The sequence below is a fragment of the Papio anubis genome, chromosome 2, assembly GCF_008728515.1.
Source record: "Papio anubis isolate 15944 chromosome 2, Panubis1.0, whole genome shotgun sequence".
In the NCBI taxonomy this organism is placed as follows: Eukaryota; Metazoa; Chordata; class Mammalia; order Primates; family Cercopithecidae; genus Papio; species Papio anubis.
Genome location: NC_044977.1, coordinates 31,755,653 through 31,782,492, shown reverse-complemented (window position 1 = coordinate 31,782,492; position 26,840 = coordinate 31,755,653). Strand labels below are relative to the sequence as shown.

The 26,840-nt window shown below is 39.3% G+C and overlaps 1 protein-coding gene across 3 annotated transcripts in view; it reads right to left on the bottom strand.

The window, feature by feature from the left end:
• The window catches only part of TMPRSS7 (transmembrane serine protease 7), a 40,349-nt gene extending 14,801 nt beyond the window's left edge, over positions 1-25,548 (bottom strand). The window contains exons 1-11 of one of the 3 annotated variants that reach the window (XM_031663006.1): positions 25,058-25,548; positions 22,161-22,291; positions 19,876-19,943; positions 18,247-18,440; positions 17,186-17,224; positions 16,226-16,454; positions 14,193-14,323; positions 13,352-13,464; positions 7,339-7,445; positions 3,672-3,808; positions 1,962-2,069 (exon numbers count right to left, since the gene is read on the bottom strand). In XM_031663006.1, the coding sequence (XP_031518866.1) occupies positions 1,962-2,069; positions 3,672-3,808; positions 7,339-7,445; positions 13,352-13,464; positions 14,193-14,323; positions 16,226-16,454; positions 17,186-17,224; positions 18,247-18,440; positions 19,876-19,943; positions 22,161-22,291; positions 25,058-25,067 (1,267 nt within the window). In that variant the 5' untranslated portion in view covers positions 25,068-25,548. The remainder of the gene's footprint in view (positions 1-1,961; positions 2,070-3,671; positions 3,809-7,338; positions 7,446-13,351; positions 13,465-14,192; positions 14,324-16,225; positions 16,455-17,185; positions 17,225-18,246; positions 18,441-19,875; positions 19,944-22,160; positions 22,292-25,057) is intronic. The other 2 variants (XM_031663004.1, XM_031663005.1) reach the window with 2 other exon arrangements.
• Between the last annotated feature and the right edge of the window lie 1,292 nt (positions 25,549-26,840).

The window sequence follows — 26,840 nt, the reverse complement described above, 5'->3', positions numbered from 1 at the left end:
ACCTCATAGACGCTTAGAGAATAGCTCCAAAAAATGGCACAATGAGGAATAATGATTATCAAAAAACAGTCCTTATTACAAATTCACAATAATCATTTCTGTTTGGAGAATCAGCACAAAAAATAATAATGTAAAAAAAGTCAGTCATTATATAATGATCAGCATTTATTTTCTTAAGAAATAGAACACTGTAGATTTAAATAATCAATGAACCATAAGCTAAGACAAATTTTGTGTTTTGTGTTGTCAGTTAAAAAAATAAGGCATAAACTAGGCATGGTGGCTCATGCCTGTAATCCCATCTCTTTGGGAAGCCAAGGTGGGAGGAGTCCTTGAGGTCAGGAGTTTTAGACTGACTTGGGCAACACAGTGAGACCCCATCTGTATGAAAAGTAAAAAAAGTGGGGTTGGTGGTGTGTGCCTGTATTCCCAGCTACTCAGGAGGCTGAGGGGGGAGGATCCCTTGAGCCCAGGAGTTTGAGACTGCAGTGAGCTATGATCACACCACTGCTCTCCAGCCTGGATGGCAGAGACAAAATAAATAAATAAAGTATATAGTCACAGGTTATATTTCATTCATATAATTTTTCACAGTTAGATATAGCATATTAACTATATTTTCCCAAGGATATGAAAAAGACTAAATAGCATTATCATTGTAACTGTATTTGATTTAAACACTCTGGACCTTCAGGAGAAAATGCTGCCAATGGTGTCACATAGTCCAGTGAATTGTCCTTCCCATATTGCTCCCTGAAACTAGAGATAGATTCAATAATGAGGTACAAATAGTCATGAAAAATTAAGACAGAGATTCTTCACCCTAAATAAGAATGTCAGTTACCCCACACATTAGTCATCACCAATGTAATGTCAATACAAATTGTACAGGTTAGAAAAATAACAACAAAACTTTTTCTTTCATGGGGCTGGCTGCAGTGGCTCATGCCTGTAATCTCAACACTTTGGGAGGCTGAGGCGGTCAGAATGCTTGAGGCCAGGGGTTTGACACCAGCCTGGGCAGCAAAGTGAGACATTGTCTCTAATAAAATCTTTTAAAAATTAGTGAGATGTGGTGGTGCACACCTGTAGTCCCAGCTACTCAGGAGGCTGAGGTGGAAGGATCACTTTAGTCCAGGAAGTCAAGGCTGCAGTGAGCTGTGATTGTGCCACTGCACTCTAGCCTGAGTGACAAAGCAAGACCTTGTCTCGTTTCAAAGAAAAAAAGAAAGAAAAAAAAGAAAAGAAAAGAAAACACACACAACACACAAAACCCGTTCTCTTTTATTTACAAACAACAGATGGGAGCTGGGCTTCATAAAGGAGCAAGCTGAAAGACCACTTCTCTGCAAATTCTGAGCTTCTCTCTAGATGGAAAATCTGTGCCCTCAACTAGGATTTCAGTGTTTAAGATTGTGGTGAATTAAATTATTAGCCACAGATCTTTACTCCCTGTGGTAGTATCATGCACCCCAGTGTTACCATAGCCCCAAGGTGTATAGAGTAAATTTCCCTGCCCCTGACATTGTTCTCAGCTATGTGACCTGATTTGAACAATGTAACACAAATGATGGTGTGCCGGTTCCAAGCCCAGGCCTTACGAGAAACCATGAGTTGTTGCTCTCCCCTCTTTTCCTTTTGCCACTGCCATGACTGGCTCAATGAGGAAAAGAGCCACAAAAAGTAGAGCTGATTCCAATCTTGGAAGAATCAAGCTCAGGAAGACCCAATGCTTGAAGCAGAGCCACCCATATGAGCCCAGTCTAGATTAGTCAGATCCCAGAAAATCCACAGATGCATAATCAAGAATAAATGATTGTTTAAGCCACTAGAATTTGGAGTAGTTGGTTATGCAGTAATAGATAATAACTACAAAGGCTAAGGATATATACCAGCAGCAATCATGGTCCTGAGAAGTTACTTATTCATAAGAAAGTCATATTAAAAGCTTGAATACCCACCGCAAAATAATTCATCACTTTCATCAAAGCAGTCATTTACTCCATCACAACGCTGGGCCTGAGGGACACATAAACCAGAGGAGCATCTAAAAGATCCAACAGGGCAGGCTATGGAAAACAAAAAGTGGAAAATCTTGGAGAGATCCCTGAAAATCACTAGACCACATTAGCAAAGAAATTTAAAGTGTGACGTGGTTAGGGAGTTGGCAGGGTAGCAGGAATAATTATGTATTGTCTCCATCAAATGAAGGCTGCCAGTCATTGAAAGACAAAAATGCAGAACATAGAAGGGCAAAGAAGAAAGCAATATCCACCTGGAGCTCTGGGTGAGCACTGCATTCAGGTCATATGCACAAGCAAACTTCTACTATCTCCATAGTCTAGTCTCAGCTGGATGACTTTGTCATATGCCTGAAGAATGTGAAAGTTGGAACATACCTAAGGGAGCCCAGCATTCCTAATGTGGAGTCTTTAGACAGCCTCAGAGAATTTTAAATTGACTTCTGGTGTCCCTGAATCTTCTGTGATCAGATGAGTTATTCTGTATGTCTTAAATTACACTTTCAAGTCAGCTATGCTCCAAAACATATTAGTAACCACTGCTTTTATCACGTTGGACCTAGAGAGATTACTTACTGACCTCAAACTCAGACTCCTGCTGCCTACCTCCCTGTCCATTAGTCTTTCCTCTTCAACCAGGCTTCTAATTAATGATCCATTCCCTGATTCAAGATTCATTCCTGATCTTGAATCATTCATCCTGAGTTCATAGATAAACATTAGAGAAATAATCAATCCTTCCTCCCCTTGTGCAAAAGAATGGGGGAAAATGTATGGTCGAGTCAAACAGTATTTCAGTGGCACATGATGGAGTGGATGAGATGCTGGAAAATAGTTATGATTTGAAAAAACAATTAAAAATAAGACAGCTTGCTTTATCTACCTGTGACTCTGCTGGAAACTGTAATACTCTGATATTTAGGGTGTAATATTCTGAGTCTAGAAGAAAGTCTATTAGGGATTGGCAAAGAAGGACATGGGGTCTAAAGAAATGTTCCCTCAAGTCATATCCCTGTGGACTCCTCAGTGGGCAATCTTTACTTTTTCCCTCTTAAGATGGGTCAAAGATTTCCTGAGCGTGTCATTAGCTACTCTCTGTAGTTCTAATGACTTCCCTCACACATTGCCTTTTCTCATGAGCACTTCCTGGCCACTCTTCCACTAGTTTTCAGTATGAATTTCAAGCTCAACATTCTGAGGGCTGATATTTGAACTCCCTCCACCCAACAGCTCTTCCTGTGCAAGCACAGGCCAAAGTGAGTGACAAGTGTTGGCTTTGGATCCGCTACATGTTGGTGTAAACATCATATTTACAGAGAACGATGGCTAGCAAGAACTACAAACCAATACATGTCTTTAAGGAATAATGTGAGAAATTATTTTTCAACTATAAATCAGTAATATTAAAAAGTTATATTATTTCTTTAATAATTCAAAGTATAGTAGTAATAAATATGTAATCATATATATTATTTGTTATATTTATTTGTACTTTATATTTATTATTTACTATAAAAATAAGCATGTAAAAGGAAATAGCAGAAATAAAGCGGTATTCATTTCTTAAATTCTCACAGTTTAGAATTATAAAATGTTATCCTCTATGTAAGTATTCATTAAGTTTTCCTAAGGAGGTGATCCCAGGCTTACGTTGACTGATGTTGTAACTGCCATATTCTACCAAAAGTGGCTTGTCTGAAAGCCTTGAACTGCACTGGAGCTGAATGTGAACCAGAGGGCTGGGCACTCGAAAAATTGTCTGATGATCCATGTAGGAGCCACAGTACCTGAGGAGACAAGAGTCGGGGACAACACACAGCTTGAGGTTCTGTCGACTGAATTCCTATTCATGGTGAATTCTCTAATACTTTGGTCATTTGGTTTTCACAAACAGAGATGCGTATGGTAGAGCTAATGGTAGTTATTCAATCTAGGCCACGTGACTGTGATCAAGTAACTTCTGCCCTCTTTATTTTCTCCTCTGCTTAATAGAACAATAATAGCACCATTGACCTGTTGCTTTCTTCACCATCACTTATGATCCAAAGAAGTATAGATTTAATTCTCTCTGTTTTCTTTCCTTTTACAATGTGAAAACCTGTGCAACATAAGAATTGCCTGCTTTTGTCCACAAGCCTCTCTGCCAAACAAAGTGGAGTCCATTCGTTCAGGTTGAAAATATGCAAAGAATTCCAGCAAGACTAAAAGCAAAAGACAACATTATTTCAATGTAAATTGAAATCTGACATGCACATAAGGGCTTGTCCTTGGCAAAATTTCAAAGAATTAATGTCTGTCTCCAATATTTCCCTACCTTGATTATTTTTAATTACCTCTCATCACCTAATGCCCCCCAGTATCCTTTTGAGAAAATGTCCCTCCTGTTAATAATTCTCAGTACATTAGCACTGTGGTTAGTGGAGCATGCAGTATTATTATATTGCAGGCCCCTAAGTTAGTCCACCGCCCTGTGTAGATGAGGCTCTTCCCACAGAGAAACCCGCAAGATCTTGATGGGAGACAGCAGACACAAGGCTTGGGGGTAACGACCTCCACTGGAACCTGTAATGCCTATCACTCTAGGCCCCTAAAGCACTGGGGAAACAGGAATGTTCCACGGATCAGACAGTGGCATTCAGGAGCACAGATAGCCTATGATTTTAAGGATTAAAGGAGGAAAGCATTCACGTGTTTCTCAGGAAGAGTCTTTCGCAATTGGCTGAAGTACAGGAACTGATAAGCTATTAGACAACTCCTGAGGTATGAGGAAGAGATGGCAAGTGCAGATGTCCTTCTGGCTAACTGGGAGCCAGGGTCTGAGAGGCACCTGAAAGCTAAGCCATGCCAAACTTTTGGAGTCAGAGTTGGCCATCTTGAGATCAGAATCCTGTGCTCTTAAAAACATGCTGATTATGTTATCTGAATCTCATAGTGATTTTCTTTGCGTTCACCATTAACATTTAGTAGAGTTTCCTTGCAAAGATGAGCCTTGCTAGGCATGTTAAGGGGAATCAAGAGGAAAGAGATCACACACTTGGGCTGGAGTTTAAAAGGGGGGAGTAGGCAATGAGGAATAATGGTGGCTTATGAAATGAACGTTTTGAAACTGAGAAACTGGAGAAAGCCAGCAAGAGTCAGTTTATCTAGACAGACACATGATAAGTGAGGAAACTAAGACATAAAGACGTGAAATAACTTGCTGAAGTTCAAATAGCAAGTAAGTAGAACCAAGATTTGGATGCTAATTGATCTGATGCTAAACTCTAGCACACCAAAGCAGTTCTGCCATGCTAAATCTTGGTAAAAAGGCTATCCATTTCTTCGGGGTTCATATACAGGAGTCCAGCTGCCCGAGCATTCACACCTCACCCCCAGGCTGGCTAGAGGAGATCATTAGGCTTCTTCCAGTCAGGATGACTTTTTCCTCCTTCCCCATTATAGCCTCAATTTCCTTAGGCTAACTGTTCAGCAAGGTGTCTAGAGCTTTTCCTTTTTACATGAAAAGTACTGATAATGTGAAGGGCTGGCATTTTAAATCCTGAGGGTAAGGAAGCATCAAATGAATCTGATAGGATTTCAGCCAGCCCACAAGCCTAGTGAAGAACTGGCCCTTTAGGAAAGGATGGGGCTCAGAGAGCTTTCCTGGTATGGCTTGGGAGCAGATCCTGCTCCTACTTAGGCAGCAATAAACACATCCCGGGTAGTCGTTGTGATTTAGGGATAAAATAGTCCCTCATTTTCAAAGCACAGCTCTGTCATAGGCTTACACCTTCACAAAAGATTTATAAAGATTTGTTTTCTGGATCTGTATTTTATTTAAATACCAAAATGCAGTATCTTTAAAGCCTTGGGGGCACGTTCTATAGTATTTATGCAACAAATGTCATTTCAAAAACAATCTTATTATTCATATTAATAATAGCTAGTATTTTTTGTTTTGTGGTATACATGATTTCGTAAATTCTAACCAAATAACAAACAAGAAAAAACTTATTAAGAATCATTACCTCATTTCACCAACTAAAACTCAAAGAAGTTAAATAATTTGCCCTAGTTAATGTAGCTACTAAATGATAGAGCTGGAACTTGAACCCGGGTCTTCTGACTCCCACAAAATAGAGCCTCGATTTAATTACACTCCCCAAAATAATACAGTCTGTATTTTAATATGAATCCAAGAATGTCCTTAAATTTGATAAGCCCTATTCTTATGAAGACAGGACCAGTTATTTTGAAAGTAGTCTGTCCGAAGGGATTGAAAGAAGTTTTTTCTGAAAAAGCACTTAGAAAGGGAAGGTTTCACTCATAGAATAACAATGAACAAAGAAGTAGCAGGCAAATCCTTTAACTTCACAGAATTTTCTGAAAGTGAACTGAGAAGCTATTCTGTGGTCAAGACAGGGCATGCTGTATTTTTGAAAACCTATTCAGGGGCCGAGTGTGGTGGCTCATGCCTGGAATCCTGGAACTTTGGGAGGCTAGGGAAGGTGGATCACTTGAGGTCAGGAGTTTGACACCAGCCTGGCCAACATGACAAAACTCCATCTCTACTAACACTACAAAAATTAGCCAGGTATGGTGGTGCATGCCTATATTCCCAGCTACTTGGGAGGCTGAGGCAGGAGAATTGCTTGAAACCAGGAAACAGAGGTTGCAGTGAGCCAAGATCGCACCACAGCACTCCAGCCTGGGTGACAGAGCAAAACTCTGTCTCAAAAAAGCAAAAATAAAAAAGCAAAACAAAAAAACAAAACTATTTAATTCAGTGCCTATTTAATCTGTTACAGGTTTATAAGCAAATCAACAACAACAATTAAGGGACAAATTAAGAGTGAGAGTGAGCACCTAGTATATTGGTTCTAGAGCCAAGTAGATTGGTTGTAACCTTAAGCTCCTAGATTTCCGATTAGCTTCAACCCATTTCGCAGCCTCAGGATCTAGCCAGGCCAACTGAGACTCTCCTACCACACAGAATTGGTCAATGGTCTCCAACATTTTTTTCCAGCAGAACCCCAATTTATTATATTCCCCCATGGATCCAGGATTTGAAAAACTCGTCTGCCAAATACTCATGTGAAGTGTGGAATATACGTATCTATAGCCCAGCAGCAGACAGCAGTGGTGGGGCAGGAGCCCTAAGACATGAGTTTGAATCTTGCCTCGATCACTCATGAGCTGCATGACCTTGAGCAAGTTACATAACTCCTATATCCCTCAGTTTCGCTAACTGTAAATGGTAAAGCACAAACTCTTTGAGAACAAGGAACACACAGCTATGAACCTTTCGTCAGATGCCTCACATATGAAAATCACTTACATGTGCTCATTAATTTCCCACCATCCATGCTCACAGCCTTTCATACTCTTCTTGGTTATTGAATAGTTATAGAATTTCAGTGCGATGCCAAGAGTTGATAGAGAAGTCTGTGAAAACAAACATTAAGTCAGAAAAAATGCTTCAATCAAAGGACGTATTTACTTATTCCCTTGGCTTGTTGTTTTAAGGCCATTCTACTCCTTGCACCCTGTGGCCCTTAGTGGGATAAACCAGTTCTCCCGAACAAAGCAGGATAAGGAGGAGAGCGTTCTGAAGAAGGAAGCAGGCAGCCATGTATTCAGGGAGCAGATGCTGGGTCCTAAGTGGAGCGGGGTGACTTGAGACATATCAGCATCTCTGGGTTTCAGTTTCTCCCTGTTAGTGTGAACTTAACTTTAAAAACACCCACTTGTTAATGAGTGTAAACACCTTCCTCTTTTGATGTACATATGACACAGTTGACTTAAAGCATCATTCAGATTCTTTAGACAAAGGAGAAATGAATCAGCCTCCTCTTCATATTAAATTCAGTATTTCTGAAGGCTCTTAGTGAGTCACCCCTAGATCTTCTGGGAAAACATTAAAAGAGAAAGCTGCCTTCGTGTATGAGCAAACACTGTGTGTGTGTGTGTGTGCGCGCGCGCGCATGCGCGCATGCACCACACCACTCCATACACACACACACACACACACACACACAATGCAACTGACTTTTTTGTTGCATTTTGTGGTATACATCTGTATTATGTCTGATATGACAAAGTTTTAGTTTTGATTTTCACTTTGACCCAGGAATTATTTAAGGAATTTTTACATTTAAGAGAGTCAAATTTGGGTTCATCCATTTTCAAGCATTCTAACTCTATCTCAGTTGAATAAGAGTATCATTTATAGTGCTTTAAATTTTTTTAATTTTGTGATCAAATTTATGAATGCTTCACGGTCACTTTAAAAAAAAAAGTAGTAGTCTGCATATATATAATATGAAACTCATGTGCATGATATACAGTATTTAATATCCTGCTTTGCCTGATTTATTGTCCTCCACTATCTCTGTCATGAATGAAGAGACTTAAAATTCCTTATTTAAGCATTGCCCACTTCTTTGCTTATTTTTTTTTACTTTTTTTTATAAAATAATCTTTATAGAGACAGAGTTTCACCACATTGCCCAGGCTGGTCTCAAACTCCTGGGCTCAAGTGATCCACCCGCCTCAGCCTCCAAAAGTGTTGGGATTACAGGCGTGAGCCACTGTGCCTAGCTGGCATTGCCCACTTCTCTCTTTGTATTTCCACTTGTTTTTGATTTATGAGTATTAATGCTGTTTCATTTGCTGCATAAACAATTGATGTAATTAGATCTTATGGATCATTGTCTTTATTGTTAGAGATTGCTTTTTGTCTCGTACTTGCAAATCAGGGATGTCATTGCCCTGATTTCAGTGTTGCCTGGTACTAAGATTGTAAACTCTGCATTTTGTTGTTTATAATTGCCTGATACATTGCCCATCCTTTTTGTTCAGCCTTATTGAGTTGCTTTTTAGTTCATTTTGTCTTTTGAAAATAACATAAAGTTCAGTTTTAGGTAATACTTTGCAATTCAATCTTATTGTCTTTTTCTTTAGGTGAATTTCACCCATTACTTGTATTGCTCTGAAAGACGTTTGGTTTTAGTTATGTCATCGTATTATATGTTATGCTCTGTCTGTGTGTGTGTGTGTGTGCGTGCACATGCAAGTGTTTGCTTGTTTCCCATGAGCATTTGAATAGAGTAAACCATCCCTTGCCACCTACCTTTGAGGGAGAATGAATCAGGTACTTTATGTTTCTCACTTAAACATCACAACAACCCTGTTATGCAGGTAGTGTGAATCCCATTGCACAGAAGAAAAAACCAAGACTAACCAAGATAAGTAACTTTCCCAAGGTTAAAAAATGGAGCCCACAGATTCAAACCAGCCCTGCATGTCTCTGAAGGTCACCCTTTTCCCGGTGTAACAGGCTGCTTGGATACCAACATGGGGGGCTCAATCGGAAAGGGATGGTCTTATGTTTACCGAAAACCTAGGGCTCATGAGAACACATATCAATTTTTTTAAGTCTTCTTATCTGGTTATTTCTTCACATAAAAAATATGCAAACTGAGAGATAATAAATATGTTAAGTAACTAATGTAAATCTTATAATGTAAGAACATCTTCCAGTGCAGTCTTCTACAAGAAGCTCAGTTAGGCATTTTCACTGTATTCCAAAGCTTCAAACTAAAAATGGATTTATATGCAACACTACCTTCCAATCGACAGAGTTCCTCCATAGTGAAAAGAAATGAGTTCCCTTGCACACTGATTCCACTAATACAGAATTGCACACAATTCTACATTTGCATACAGATTGGCCAAGAGGCATTACTTACATTAACCTCCTTGACAAACAGAGGGGTGACATTTAGTTTCACAATGCATTGCAGGCTATTTCAACAAGTGAACAAAAAATAAGTCCACTATTATATGTTCTGTGTTCTCTGTTTCTGTTCCCTATCCTCTGCCTTTGCGTTGGGAACTGGACCTGTAATATTTAAATATTTCTCTGGTCAGTGATGGTGATAGGATGCAAGAGGCCATATCTTTCAGCCACCCCTAATTTGCCAGGGATCGTGTGTACACAACCCAAGAGCCCACCTCAGATGGGCAGTGAAAATTTCTGTGGTAAAACTGATTGCATATTTCCTTCACAGAAGCAGGGAGCGGGGTCCCTTCTGGGGAATCTTGTGCATTTCCTAAGTGATATAAGGAGGTGACTTACATGGCCCATAAAAATCCGTGCTTCTGCCTGGTGGACCTAAATTGGATGGTGCTGTGCTGATGACTTTTGTGATAAAAACAATTCAAAGCACTGCTCCATTTTCCTTTTCTAAGATTCTATAAGAAAATGTGTTGGAATACAAAAAGAAGGGAGGAGGTAAATGTTCAGCTAAGTGATTGTTAAGAAATGTAGGGAAGCAGAACATCTTCAGAAACCCAGACAAGGAGAAGGGGCTGAATTTATTTATGGAGAAGGCATGATTCCTTCTAGTCCTACCTGGGTCGCTTTCTGTTTGAGTGATCCCTAGCAAATGATTTGACCCATCTCTTTTTCCATACCTATAAAATGCGCTAAGAATATATCTTCTATATTAGAGGTGTGTTTTGAAGGGCAAATAAAAATATGTTGCCAAAAACACTGAAGTGCTAAACAAATACAGACAACATAATATAAACTCAACACCCTTTTTTGGTTATACTTATTTGTTCCATATTCCCCTGTAGTCTGTAAACTCCATGAGAACAAGGACTTTATCTTGCTACTAGGCATCCCCATATAGAGCCTGACACATGGCACACATTTAATAAGCATTGTTGAGTGGACAAGAGAGCTTGAGAGAAGAATCAGATGGACTTTAAGCTGTAGCAGGAGTTAATCCTTCTCAGATAAATAAGACCTTAAAACTCAGCTGAAAGTGAGTTTGCAAAGGGAGTTGATTGCTCTTCAGCAAATTTCAAAATGGAACCAGACACAAAGATGGATTGAGAATATAAACTAACTTTTGTGTAAAAAGCTTTTATCATGATGAGTCAATATTTTTGTTACTTAAGTCATCTAGCTCTTAGTTATTTTTTAATAAATTCAAAGCTATTTCACAGGTGAAAAAAGTCAATATGTTTTACACTGATTTCCATTCACAGTAACATGCTCTCATGTTTTCAAAGCTTTCTGAAAAGGAACAGCTTTATTTAACCTGCACACTGAGGAGAACAAACTTGCTCTCTGAGATGACCACGGCTAACACGTTGGTCCTGGTGTTTCCCGCCTCCTTTCTCCCACTCCTCACTTGCCCACTGGGATGGCCTTTTCCTTACAAAGCCTTTTTTTTTTTTCTTCAGCATTTCTCACCCCCAACCCCTAGCAAAACACTAAATGATCCAATATTCTTATTCACACCCTGACTAAAAGTCCCAACAAAGTTTTAAATTTTTCATTTTAAGGCCACGGATTATTAAGAAGTCAACCTTTATTTTATCTCAAAGGAATTTCAAACATTTGACAGAGCTTTTGAGAACGGCACTGTCTTCTGCTATCACACGAACTCCAGAAGGTAAATCTGCTTTGTGGAGAGACTGAAGAAATGGAGATTTGTTTCCTTTCCCTTTTCCTTCCCTAACCCGTTTTTTCATCTTCTCTTTTCCTCTCCTCCTCAGACTCACTGCTCATCTGAGGCCCTGCATTTCTGCTGCCCTGAAGCCTTGAGAATCTGGCAGTGAGCAAGGGTCCAGCACCTTTATCTCTTAACTACTTTGGAAATATTTGTAATAACGATTTTTTTTTTTTTAATTTAAGGATACATGCCATCAGGGTATTGACACCAACTTACAGGTTTGGGTAGAGTAATGAAATTATTTTAACTATTATGACTATGCACAAAAAAATATATATGCATTAAGCACCCTCCTGCCTCAGAGTCCCTGGCTCAGCTGTTCCCTTTGCCTGCAACATTCTTATCCTGGTATTTACAAGGTTAGTACCCTCATCTTTCAGGTTTATCTGCAAATGTCCCCTTGTCAGCAAGACTTTCCCTGACCATCCTATTTAAGATAACAAACACCTAACTTGCTATCCTTCACACCTCCCACCCCCAACTCAAGCTATAGAGCCCCCTTCCCTACTTTATTTTTCTCCATAGCATTTTATCATTATGAGACATATTATGCATATTTAACTTGTTTGTTTATTACTTGCCTTCGCCTACTGGAAGGTAAGCTCCATGAGAGCAGGGCTGCTGCTGTGCGTGTGTGTCTGATTTCATGGATCCCCCGTGTCCGGAATCATGCCTGAGTGCCTGGCCCATAGTAGTCATTCAATAATACATTGAATAAATGCAAACGACATACTGCTTGCCATTTACATCTAATTTATCTAATTGCTATGCCACACAACAATGAGTTTATATGTATATCCTGAATGAACAAAAGTGACACTTTGCCCCGTCTCCATGTGATATTATAGGTGGAGAAAGAAAAAAACAGTTTACTAAGATTTTTTTTTTTTTAAAAAAGCATAAATGCCTTATCTAGCACCAGAGGGAGAGATAGATAACAGAGATAGATAGATAGATAGATAGATAGATAGATAGATAGATAGATAGATACATACATACATACATACATTAGATATAGATAGATAGATGATAGATAGATATAGATAGATAGATAATAGATAGATAGATAGACAGATAGATATTTCGTATACATTTCCACTCTGGTTTGCTTATACAACTGAAATATAATACAGTTGTCCCTTGCTATCTGTGGAGGATTGGTTACAGGAACCCCACAGATACCAAAATTCTCAGATACTGAAGTATCTTATATAAAATTGTGTAGTATTTGCGTGTAATCTATGCACATCCTCTCCTATACTTTAAATCATCTCTAGATTACTTATAATACTAATACAATTATATTCTATGTAAATAGTTGTTATGTTTTATTGTTTTTTATTTGTATTATTTTTTATTGTTGTATTTTATTGTGTGTGTTTGTAAAATTTTTTGATCTGTGATTGGTTTAATCCACAGATGCCAAACCTGCAGATACAGAGGGCTGTCTGTATTGCCTAATCCAATGTATTATTTTATTATTATTCCTATTACAATGCTAGTGATGAAGTAATTAAAAATGGATAAATGTGCTCTATCATAATAAAATAATTGTTTGAACCTTCAACAATGCCTTTGCATTTTCAACACAAACAAAATAAATTTAAGAAACAAGCTCCGGCCTGCTAAGAGTAGTTCATTTGTGAGCAGAGAGTTGAAATTACAGAAAAGTGTTGCGTTCTAAATAATATGTTTCAATAATACTGAAATTTTATAAAATTAAGCAATATTCTTTTGTAATTAAAAATAAATGTAATGAAATTCATGTTATTAAAAATAGAGCAGTCATATTTTTCTAAGACACTGGTAGAACTAGGCTACCTGAAATTTCCAGGTACACTTGCATTTTGGAGGATAGTAGCTCGGGTAATATGGGCTTGAAATTTTCCCTTCAAAGCCAGTGATTTCTTTGACCAACACTGTGTTTTCACACTCTGAAAAAGATACCCAGTGACACACAATGATTCACAGCTGTGAGATTATGGAAACATACACTTCATACATTCATTTAATTACTAATGCACACTTCCTTGATCGACAAGCTTTATACATTTCTTAAACTTTGTGGGTTTTTTTGTTTGCTTGTTTGTTTGTTTTGTTTTGTTTTTTCAGAAGAAAGAAATACCACCCTACAGATGTATAGCTAAAATGCTTATTCTGAAATTCTATGTTTGTTTTCAAATCATATGTTTTGGCTGCAGATCTGCAAGATGCTATTACTTTCTTTAAAAACACAGTTCTGAACTCAGAGACACCAGCAACAGCTGAACAGCAACCCCTCCTCAGAGGCCTGAGTTCCATCCCTCATATTCTCTCTTCTATGCTCTAAACTGAGATAATCCCAACCTCTTTCCTTTGTTCACCCAGCCCTAGGGATGATAGTTACTTTCTGTACATGTTACATCCATGGTACCTGACATTTCTCTTCTTGTCCTATTCACCTTTTGAGTAACCTTACTAACACCTTTATACTAAGTTAATAGTTCTTACAGAATTCATTCTGTCCAAATAACTAATATGGTCTCTCTCTTCTGACTGGACCCTTATTCAGAGTCCCAGACTAATAAAATGAATATTATAACACAGCCTCCAGAAAGATAAGAATAGGCTATCATAACAAATATTTCTAAAAGTGACTTCTGCATAACTGGGGAAGACTTACTTTGTTCTGGAATGACCTCAAAATATGCCCGGATTCCTGAGAGCCTCCATATATGAGGAGCCTTAAATGTCACCAACATGAGATTATTTGTAGAAACAAATGACATTAATATTCTTGTGGGTTCACAAATTCTGAAAGCAGATAATAAAACAAAAGTACATGAATAATACATTATTTGAGAAATGGGTCTCCTGTTCGAGAAATGGGTCTCTATTCAAAATGATTCCACAGGTTTCCTGGGCCATCCATTCAATCCATCCACTCAGTTCTTGGGACTCTCTCCCAACCAGAACCTCATCCATTAGTAGCCACAGAGCACTACAGAGCCGGAAAAGGTAGATACATTTTTGTGTAGGAACCTCTACCAGAGAATTCTCTGGGATGCCTGTCACTGGATGCTCCTTGAGCAGAAATACGGTATAAAAGTAGTGTATCTAATGGCTAAGGAAAACTGTTTGCCTTAGCCAAATCCAGTTTGCCCTAAGGAAAACTGGATTCAAAAGTCAGCTCCATCATGTAAATGGATGAAAGATGCCAGGCTTAAATCTCTGTAAGCACCAGTTTCTCTTCTATGCAATGGTAGTGTTACCAGAACAAAGGCCATGTGAGTCGTCCAGGTCCTTGGCATTTTAAACAAAGAATTGAGCAAAATGCACAAAGCAACAAAGGAATGAAACAGAAATGAGAAAGGAAAGCAGGGATTTATTAAAGCACTCCACAGGGTGGGAGTGGACTAGAGCAAGCGGTTCAAGGGCCCAGTTACAAAGTATTTGGGGTTTTAAGTACTCCTTGTGAGGTCCCTATCAGCTACGCCTTGTCTGGATGAAGGATTTGGTCCATGGCTAATTAAAGGTCGAGGTAAATTGGTGCGGTATGCAGCTGAAGGGATGGCCCGGGCTTAGCCTGAGGCCAATCAGGGTGCTTTCCTTTTCCATCTGAGAAGTAGTGGAAGTGGGAGGGTTGTAGGGTGATGGGGCTTTTCCCTTTGGTTTAGCTTTAGGAAGTTTACATTAATTGGGCTTAGGTTCCCTGCCCCGAGATCTTGTTGTTTCCCTTTGAATCAGCTTTAGGAAGTCAGCACTAATTGGCCTTAAGTTCCCTGCCTCCAGATCCTATTCTCCTGCCTCAGTAGTAATAATAATAGTATGCTCCTCATAGCATTGTGCTGAGGATTAAATGAGATATGTAAATATGTCTGAAAGGATGAAAAGAAGCTGATAATGATGGAGGAATGGGCATCAGTGGCAAACTTACTTTTCACTGCATATTCTTACATAGTGTTTGAATTTTTAACATGCACATTCATCACCAAAATATAAATACCTACATACACACATAAAGCATTGTTACACACATCCACAGACATGGTTAAAAATAATAGGATGATTTATGTACCTTTTTAGCACAGTGAGTAATAAATACTTTCTTAACAAAGCCTAATTCATTATTAGTTTACCAAATATTAAGCACCCATAAATAAATATCTACTATTAAGTAAAAAATACTAGGGTATGTATATGTGTGTGCTATTACATATACATGAATGAAAGGATTTATGCTAAAATATAACAGAAATTTGTTCTGAATAAGGAGATTGTAAAGTAATTGACACTGTTTCCTCTGACCTAATTTTCTACAATAAACGTGTTATTTTTGTAATGAGAAAAGAATTTAATTGTTTACTAATGTGATGCAATCATCATAGGATATTTATTCTCACACGGTTGAAACAGTAGATTTCATTTTTATTTCAATAAATGTAAAATTAAACAAAGTATCTGTTATATTTCAGGTATATTGGCTGAAGTTCTTGCTGTACTGACTTTGAGAGTATTTGCTACAAGTGGAAAACAAACATTGAGTCTGATAGGCTCTGGCGAGGGTACTAAAGTATAATGGATACTAAATAGGGCATGGGTCAGTCGTCGACCTCATGTGTGCACACAAAAACTGTTTTTGAAAAAATCCAGGGGGAACACAGATACTGTAAAACAGAGGTTGTAAAAAATCTTTTTACCCGCCAAGAAGAGTACCTGTACAAGATGCTGCTCCGGATGGGCAAAAGGGAGTCATAAATGGTCAGGGAGTCAGTGACACAGTTGTCGGCTTCGATTTGGATGGACTTGATTGAGAGACGAATCAGGTAGCCCACTATGGCCACCAGCTTGAAGTGGCACATCAGCCTCCCTGAGGTTGCAGAAATCTCCAGCGGGTAGTGGAGAGACAGACGCTCTGCATAGAAGTACTGAGAGCAGCCTTTGTCTGTAGAGACAGCACCATTTTCCTTTCTTTTCTTTATTTTAGGAATGATTTTTCTTAAAAAAGAAATCTTTATAGAAAAGTAAAGAGCAAAAGAGGTCATGTGAAGGACATATGCTGCCTTTGCCAGCCTAGGTTCACTTCCCTGCCTTCGGGTAACAGCCCTGCATTTTGGCTTTAGAAACTACCCGCACTCTGTCTATATAGTTTGGTTGGGGTTAAACTCACCCCTAGCTTCAGAGGTGGGCACATAACCCAGGCTGGCCAATCAGAGTCAAAGAAGTCATTTCAAGAACAGGCATGTCAGTCAATCCAGACAGTGAGAGTCAGCCCCAGGACTTCTGCAAGAGCAGTCAGGAAATACGTGGAGGTGGTTTCACATGGTTGAGAAAATGATAAATTTTAAGTTTGGATCTACTTGGTGGTCCTTGTTACAACCACAGTGAAAGAGCACAATTTGATAACGAAGTCTCTATAGAAGTAGGCAGAGATGCAGAGTTCTGATGATATTTTATTTTAGATCCTAGACTCAACCATGACTAATGCCAGCACATTCCATGTATGTCCCACTTACATGAGCCAGTCAAGTTTCTTTTGTGCTTAAGCCAGTTTGAATGCATTTCTGTCACTTGCAATTAAAAGAGCACTAACAAATACCATCAATTAGAAAATGAAAATTACAGTCAAAAACAATATTAACATGGGAGGAGGGGGAACCACATGAAAGAATTTACCAGATCCTATGGTTGACGAGTAATCCGACCGAAGCCCAGCTGCATTGAAAAAGCATATAGACAAGAGACTGAATCCCATCATTTCATTTTGTTAGAATTTTGCTTAGTAAAAATTATTTTCAGTCCTTCTTTAAAAGCAATCAAACACATCTGGGATTTACTTTAAAATAACCCAGAGAGGATGAGGTAGTTGTTTAGGTATTTAGAGATCAAATAGAATAGTTGTGAGTGAGTTGATAGTTGTCAAAGCTGAGTAATGGGTGTATGAGAGTTCACTGTACTATTCTCTTTACCTTTGTATCCTTGAAATTGTAGTTGCAAGTTTCAAATATTTTCAAAGGTAAAAAAGCAACCAAACAAATATGATATTAGTCCTATATATGAAATAATACATGGGATACAGAATTTTCTATGACATTTTTCATTTATTTAACAAATATTTGTCAGCTACCTACCATATGCCTAGTGTATGTGTGTGTGTATATAATATAGATACTTATATATTTTTAAATACACAGAAATTTATAAATTTATAACATATGTTCATATATGTATTTTATATATAAAATTTAAATCAAAACAGAAAATTGCATAAATTTTGAGTTATGCAATCATTAAGCCATTTTACTATCAAGGCAAACAATGAAATTTGCATTTGAGGCTATGAAGCAAGCTGTTTTGGAGTGTTGGACAGCATTACACAGTAAAGGGACAGTCTGTCTGGGCAAATAAAGTAACAAGATAAACCTCAGCAAAATTCTTCCTTGTCTAGGTCTTTGTTATTTGGGGACTTAGTTTGACGATGCATGAACTGAGTAAAGGTAGGTAGAGGTACACAGTAATACATTCAATTTCATATGAATATTTTCCCCAAACCTATTGTTCAATCGCTGAATTTTTACTTTACTAACATAGCTCCAATGTCTTTAGTTAATCCTGCGCTCCTGGGATTGTGGGATAATCCCACATTGTAATGCTTCGTTACAATGTTGACTATAATCATGGCAAGTATCCGGAGTCCTGCAGGAAGGAATGCTAAAGGAGAATTACCCAACAATCACCATTTAGTACCACAGAGTCCATGTCCACAGCCAGACCCTGCAAGCTCCCCACGGAGGTCCGGTTTATGATGCTTGTCTGGATGGAGTCCTTCAAGATGGCGGCCACACAGTCTTCACAGAAGATGTGGCCTTTGGCGTGTGGCATGACGAACACAATCCAAAAGTGGACAAGGAGGCCACCTTTGTTGTTGCTGCTATAATGAAAAAAGAGAGCTCGTCAGGGACCTCACAAGACTTTACAGAGAAGCAGTACCCAACTGATAGATTCAAGGTAAGGCCAGTGAGCACATCCTTCAACTGAAGCTAGCTCCCTGCTTTAGGTAGTCATTGACTTCTGTTATGAAGATTGGCAAACGACAGCATCATGTTAAATGTATTCAGACTATTGTGTTGGATTCTAATCTAAAACCATTACTGTATAGTTGCATCTCCATGGAGAATATGCTATTTCTAATGGATATCAATCAGTATTCACTGCCATTAAAATTTAAAACCGTGGCCGGGCATGGTGGCTCACGCCTGTAATCCCAGCACTGTGGGAGGCCGAGGCAGGCAGATTACCTGAGGTCAGGAGTTTGAGACCAGCCTGACTAACATGGTGAAACCCCGTCTCTACTAAAACTACAAACATTAGCCAGGCATTGTGGCGGGTGCCTGTAATCACAGCTACTCGGGAGGCTGAGCCGGAAGAATTGTTTGAACCCGGGAGGCGGAGGTTGCAGTGAGCTGAGATCGTGCCATTGTACTCCGGCCTGGGCAGCAGAGTGAGACTGTCTCAAAAAAAAAAAAAAAAAAAAAAACTTAAAACCATTATAATGTTTGATACTCTGTCATGTCCGGGGACTGTGCTAAATCTGCTTTATCCCATTTAATCTTATGAGAAGGTCCTATTATTATTCCAATTTTATAGGTGAGAAAATTGAGGCCAAATACAACTCCAAGTCACATAGCTAGTAGCAGATCCAGTAATTAAGCCCAATTTGGTTTCCAGTCTGCCCCCAGAGCCTGAGCTCCTAATGGCATAAATACTGCCATGTTTTATGAAAAGAACATAACATGGCGTTCTGCAGTAAATGACTTGAGAAATGGAAGGTTAAGGAAACTAATGAAGTTGCTTTAGTCCAAGGCTTCTCAGTGCTTTAATATGTCAAAGTGGATTGTGGATTGTGAATCTCTGCAGATATATTGGGAGTGGGTGGGGGTGGGATACAATATATGGTGCACAATTTTTTCTAAAAATTATTTCACCATGAATCCCCTTTTTTCTCAGAAGATCTCTATTGACCAGTTTTTCACTGAACATTCAGAAATCATGGTCTGTGCTTTATTTTTGCCTCCACCCTCCACCCAATATGATAGACAAGTTTATGGCCATTTTGCACAGCAGCACTGCTATAGGGGTTCAGGATTCTAGCTATGGGGAGAAGGTCGGGATTTGGTAGATAAAGAGCAAAAACACAGCATGAAAGCAGGGCAGTGAGTTGAGTCACTAGTTGTGTTAATACAGTATGAATCCCCAACCACCTCCAAGAAGCTACTTAGGAATGGTGGAATCTCAGCCTTTTCATAGCCTTGAATGGAATTTAGAACAATGAACACAGAAATCCCAAAATGAGGGACATGCATTACCTGACATCTGCAACAACAGACTGCTCATAAAATTTGGAGAAGGCAGATGTTGTATAAACCAGGTTTATCTGAAAAAGAATAGTTGAGGTATCTGAAGTATTTCATACTTGACTTCCTTTTACAGTATCTTAAATGTTGTAGGCCCAAGCTCTGACAGCCAGCAAGAAGAAGTGCAAGCCTCAAAATAAAGGCCCCTAACTCCACACCCAGACATTATTTCTTGAATTCAAACCTGCAACAATCTTGGGTGACTTACTTTCATTCTGCTATCTGTGAAAAATCAGTGACCCTCAGTCATTTATTGCTCTCTTTAAACTCAAACTTAACTTCTGTATTCTCCCCACTCCAAAGGTTAATTTTCTCCACAGTTAACAAATCAAACTCATTTAAGCACATTTTCATACTGCAGTATCTGACCCAACGTCTTTTCTATCAGGGCAGCAGCGTTGACTATATTCTTAAGGACACATTCTCATATTGGCCACTAGGGGGCGAGTGGTATCCACAGCCAGGTCTACCAGCCTCCTTCAGAACAAACTCTAGGGAAGGGCCCCAGCCCTTTTAAAACTTCATAATTGGATCTCAAAGGAGAGCTGTATTTCAATTGATTTACCTTCTTGGCCCTCACCTAGCATTTCTAAAACCAACTCACTCTCTTCTCCCAAGTCATTTTCTCTGGTATTCTCCTTCCTACATAATTTGAAAACCACTACATAATTGCCCAAGATTAAAAAAAAAATATTTTTAACCCTTAGAAATTATGAAGTGTAGTGGAAGTAATATGAGCTGTGAAATTTAAATTCACTGTGCAACACAGAACATGTTGCCTAAACCTGTTTAGACAGTGTTTTTGGTTTTTTTGTTGTTGTTGTTTATTTATTTATTTTTTTAACCTATAAAGTGGTAATCAAAACACCCACCTCCTTGGGATAGTTTGAGACATAATTGGTATACAGTCTTATACCACATGACATTTTGGTCAATGACAGACCACATATATGACAGTAGTCTCACAAGATTATGATGGAGCTGAGCGACTCCTATCATCTAGTGATTTGTGTTACAATTGCTTACATTATTCAGTACAGTAACATGCCATGCAGGTTTGTGGCTTAGGAGCAGTAGGCTATACCATCTAGCCTGGGTGTGTAGTAGGCCACTCCAGCTATGTATGTGTACACACACTCTATGATGTTTGTACAACAGTATCTCCATTGTTAAGCGACACAGGACTGTATAAATATTAGAGGCAAACGGTTTAGTGACGTACTCAGTATATAGAAGGCATTCAGTAAGTAAAAGCTGCTCTGAGCACTATTGTCTTTGATGTGCCCTCTCTCTCACCACCTTTCCTCCTTCTACACAGTCAGTCATTGTGTCAAGGTCATCACTATGACAACCCTCTCCAGTACCGTGGAAATACAAATTGACAGCAACGTTCTAGTTGGTAATATGCGCCAAGAGCCATGAATACGTACTTTTCTATTTGTCCAAGTAATTATGCTTTTAGGAAACCACCTAAGGGAGTAATCGGAGATACTCACAAAGAATGTGGCAGTTTTGCTGTCACATTATCTATAGCAAAAATTGGGAACAGCCTAAACATCCAATAAATGGGAATTTGCTAACTTTGAGGCTATTGTAACTTACATTTTTTTTAAAGGCAGATTTACTTGCATAGAAGCATGCAATAGCATGCTAAGAGAAAATGTTAATTTATAAAACTGAAAATAATATTCCAGTATTGCACTATTCTCTATGTCTGTGTATTTCAGAATAAAAAGGGGCTTTATCTCTGGTGATGACGTTAAAGAAGATGTTAGTTTTTAAAACATAATCATCTGAAATTTGCTAATTTTTATAATAAATATTTATTCGTTCTATAATGAGAAAGTTACTTTTTACAGTGAAGAGATTGCCAGTGCATCAAGGTTGAAATAAATGTGTGCAATAGTGGAATTAATCGGTATGCATCTAATTTCAGAACTGGGAGGTATTTTAAAGGTCATCTGATTCCAATTCCTTTATTTTACGGTTGAGAAAAACTGAAGCTGAGAGAGCCATTCTTTTTTTTACATTGGAACGTGGGAGCAGGGGGAGAAATTCTATCTTATAGCCAAGATGTGCTAAATTTCATGTTTTCTTCTGACAGCTTCCTTTGTCTACCCTGCCCTCTACTTCCCTAAACCCTGCTCACCTCTGACACTTGTGGTCCCCTTCAGCTTCATCCCCCACCTCCCCGCAAACCCACTCTACCCTAACCCCTTCTACCCCCATCGCCTCACCACTTGCTGCACAGTCCGTGCCACGGAAAGAAATTCCCTGGACTCCTTTTGTTGGTATTCAGGAAGAAACTCAATGTTGGTGATGCGAAACATCCCAGCAAAGTAAAAAGCATCTTTGCTTTCTGTCTTACCTGTAAAATAGGAGAGAACGAGATTGGGAGGCTTTCCCATCTGTGTGGCAGTAAGGAATTGTCTGAGCTATGAAAGTATGAGGCTTCTAAAATAATTTTATTTTAGGCAGCTACATACTAACTGGTTCAGAGCCTGTGAAGTTTTAAATGTAGGTAACAACATCTATTTCATCAGCAGCAAATAACCGTATCTCAGAATATTCCTTCTGTCGGCTCTGGCAAATAGTTAAGAGCAAGATTAAAAGGATCTCATGGCCCTTGTGTGTTACTTTTCTGTGGTCCATGTATACCCCGCTTTATCATGATTTCTCTCTATTTCCTTTATGGGCTCTCTGAAGGAATAAACAGTAATTCATTTTGATTCCTCAGCCCCTGATGCAGGCAGTGCCTGGCTTAGCTTTGAAGCTCAATAAACATTTGAGGGAAGGAAGGGAGGGACAAAGTGGGTAGAAGGGGAGAGAAAGGGAGAAAGAGTGAGAAAGAGAGAGAGAATATTTCCTCTTAGCCCAAGGGCCAGCACATGGAAATGTTAAATAAATGATGGCTGAATTAAAAAGAAGTTGCAACCGCTGTGAGTGATAGGAAACAGCTTGCCTTCTAAGATCCATTAGTCACTTTAGCCTCAGGAAGTGTAGGGAGGCTGGGGAGGGGAGGAGGCAGCACGGGGTAAGGGGCAGGAGGCTTGAACTCCTGTCCTTGATTTGTTTTTTCAGGTAATGTGACCCTGGACCGATCGCCTCGCCTCTAGGCCAGTCATATAAAACAGCAGTTGTTTTTTGGTTTTGGGGTTTTTAAATTTTTATCAGAGAAGTGCTTCCTAGATTTCTTTTTTTTTTTTCTTTTTTTTTTTTCTTTTTGGTTGCCGACTCTAAAATTCAAATGAAAGCTATGACTTCTTTCCAGAAGCTCATTCATCCTTCTCATATCAGTGAGTACTCTAGAGTCTAAACAACAATCATGCAAGAAAGATCAATTAATTTAGCATTAAATCAGACTACACTTACCTAACTCTTCAGCTCAGCCTAATGTATAAGATCCTCCTGTTTACCTGTCTCTGTCTACCTCCTTTCTCGAGGCCACCCTCCGTGCCCAGATTTCATGTATCAAAACTAACCTGTTTTCTATTGAAAAATTCTTACTGGTCTATACCAGTCTCCCTTTGCTTCTACTGATCTGTTTCCATGAAGTGGCCTTCTCCGACTTTTATAAACCAACAAACTACATCTGCACAAGGATGTTCTAAAACTTTTATAAACATGCTAGGACAGTGCAAATGTGTCAGCTGGGGAACAGCAGAGAAACCACGGCAAATAAGCTGCTTTGTTCTGGGCTGAGGTTGTGCGTGTTTGTCTTAACGGCCCATTGATTTGACTTCCCCACCAGTTTCCTCAAGGACAGAGATCGTATCTCGCTCACCACTCTGCTCCCATGCCTACCCCAGGACCCAACACATAATGAGCAGTCTCAAGATGTATCAGATGACTGTTCAGGAACCAGTTCACGAACCCTTCTCTGGATGCCATCCCTGGGCAATTTAGATGTCTTTCTTCTGTTATCACAAGATAATCACTTAAGCAAGAAGTTCAGCTCACACCTTCTGTCTAGCACTGAACTGTGAACTTTTTGAAAGTAGCAAATGCCTCTGTGAGCTTTCCAAAGGTAGGAGATGCATCATGGTGTATTTGATGCCCTACCTTCTGCCAAGCAAATCACAAGTCATCAATTTATGTGCATATAAGTGACCTGAACCGTTCAAGACAATATTCCTTCATTCTTCGCCTAAAAGTCTTCCCTTCCATTCAGATTTTCATATCTCTGAGAGTACATCTAGGAAAACTGTTTCTCTACCCATAACGCTTCTGTCACCAAATGTGGGGGTAAGGGTGGGGGTTCTCCACACCAGGCAATTCTCCAATTCTTTGCAGACACTAACTGGATGTCCAATGATACAATTCAATTTTGACACCAGCTACCAAGAGTTCGTGTCAGACCCCAAAGGTTAAAGGCACATTATCACGAGACCGCCCCCCACTGCAGATCCCAATCAGAAGTAGTAGGTCCCCAGGCTACCCACACTGCTGTCCAAATTGGCTGCAAATTGGCTGTTCTCATAAAGCCCTCAGGTTTCATAATTTGCTATAATGACTCACAGAACTCAGAGAAACACTTTACTTACTATTACTTCTTTATTATAAAGGATACAGATGAGCTGTCAGATGAAGAAGTACCTAGAGCAAGGTCCAGAGGGGTCTCTAGGGTAGGAGCTTTTGTCCCTGTGGAGTTGGAGCATGCCACCCTCCCAGCAACTGGATATGTTCACCAACCTGGAAGCTCCTTGAACCCTGCCATTTAGGGTTTTTATAGAGTTCAATTTTAAATCATTTCTCATTCGTGATTAAGCTCAATCTTCAGCCCCCTCCTGAAAGTTACAATCCTCTCAGCATGTGGTTGGTTTCTCTGGTCATCTAGGGGCTTTCAGCCACCAGTCATTTTGTTAACATACAAAAAGATGTTCTTAAAAGCTCTGTGTTAGGATCTAGGGACTACAATCAAATATTATAACAAAATGTATGTATATAAAACAAAAGAGGCTCCTATCACTCCTATCATTCAGGAAGTTACAGAATGTTAGAAGCTCTGAGCCAGAAATCTGGGGCACAGAATAACTATATATTTCACGTTATGTCATGTGCATGTATTTTGTATCAAATATATTAACATGTATAGATGGCAACTCCAAAAGAAGTCAACAAAGGCTATACTTACAGTGTTGCATAAGTAAGAACTCTATAGGAAAGGGCTTAGTTATGACACCTGTCCAAAAGGATCAGTCAAATCAACAAACACATAATAACAGAGGAGAGAAAGATACATGTGCAAAATGGAGCTCAGGGAGCCGGAAATTCAAGGTTGCCTAGAAACAGGTGGTGGGTGGAATGAGGAAATGAAACAGCTTAGTATTCCATTAATTTTCTTAAAGCTACAAATGCATTACATTTCTGAACCAGTCAAAATCTCCTGAGCATCCTTCTCAGCTCTTCCCATCCTATCCCCAGTCTCCACCTCTTGCTCTCCTATGGGGAGAAAATGGTGTTGGTAAGAAAAAGAAATGAGAAAGAGAATTCTGGTTTATGTCTCCTTAAAACATCAACACCAGACCAGGCACCATCGTTCATGCCTGTAATCCTAGCACTTTGGAAGGCCAAGGTGGGAGGATTGCTTGAGTACAGGAGTTTGAGACCAGCCTGGGCATCATAGTGAGAACTCTGTCTCTACAACAAATTTTAAAAATCAGCCCAGGTGTGGTGGCATATACCTGTGGCCTCAGCTACTCAGGAGGCTGAGGCAGCAGGATTGCTTGAGCCCCGGATTTCAAGCTTTCAGTGAATTGTAATTGTGCCACTACACTCCAGCCTGGGTGACAGAGTAAGATCTTGTCTCAAAACAAAATAACAAATATCCATCAACACCAGTTTTGGAAATGGTGTATCCATATTGGAAAAAGGAAAATCCTATTGGAAACACCTACTGCAGATTAGGCCTGCATTGCTAATGCTAGACTCACACCATAAGCCCTAACCCCAAAGAAACACAGATTTTTAACTTACTGATATAGAGCCACAGAAGTGTCCAGGCTGTGACTGCTAGGATGAATAAAAATACTGTGAAGAGAATGATTTTATTTTGTGCATTCCAAAAGGGAACTTTTTTCTTGGATTGCTTCTTGGGTTTGGCTTTGCCAATGGGTCTTTGTGTTGGTTGTCTTCCTGGCAATGGTAATCGTCTCCCCAGCAACGGTGGTCGTCTCCCTGGCAGCTTCTTTTGGGCACTGACCACTTGGACTGAGATATTGGATATCTTAAAAAAAAAAAAAAAGAGATATATTACCAAGTAGAAGTAGTCAGGATCTTAAATGAAACTACCCAGTCAGGAGAGGTTGGTGATAAAAGGCCTAAATGTAACTGTTTAAGCATTCATATTTATGTAAGTATATCAAATTATTTGCATAAATATAATAAGTTGATTTGCACCAAGTCACAAAATTAAGATCAGAGAAACTAGACATTACTGTATACAAACCCTAGTGAAATGGTTTCTATCAGGGAAACTAGCCCCCAATATTTCAACATAGGTTCTTTTCTATTTTCCCTAAGTGTCAGCCGGTCCAAGAAATGAAGAGAAAGAGTTTAAAAGAGAGAAATTTTAAAGCTGGGTGTCTGGGGGAGACATCACATGTGGGCAGGTTCCATGATGCCCCCTCAGCCCCAAAACCGGCAAGTTTTTATTAGCGATTTTCAAAGGAGAGGGAGTGTATGAATAGGGTGTGGGTCACAGAGATCACATGCTTCAAAGGCAATAAAATATCACAAGGCAGAAGATCAGAGTGAGATCACAAGGTCAGGGCGAAACTAGAATTGCTAATGAAGGTCCATGTCCCGCTGGGCACGCATTGTCATTGATAAACATCTTAGCAGGAAACAGGATTCAAGAGCAGAGAATCGGTCTGACTAGAATTCGCCAGGCTGGAATTTCCTAATCCTAGCAAGCC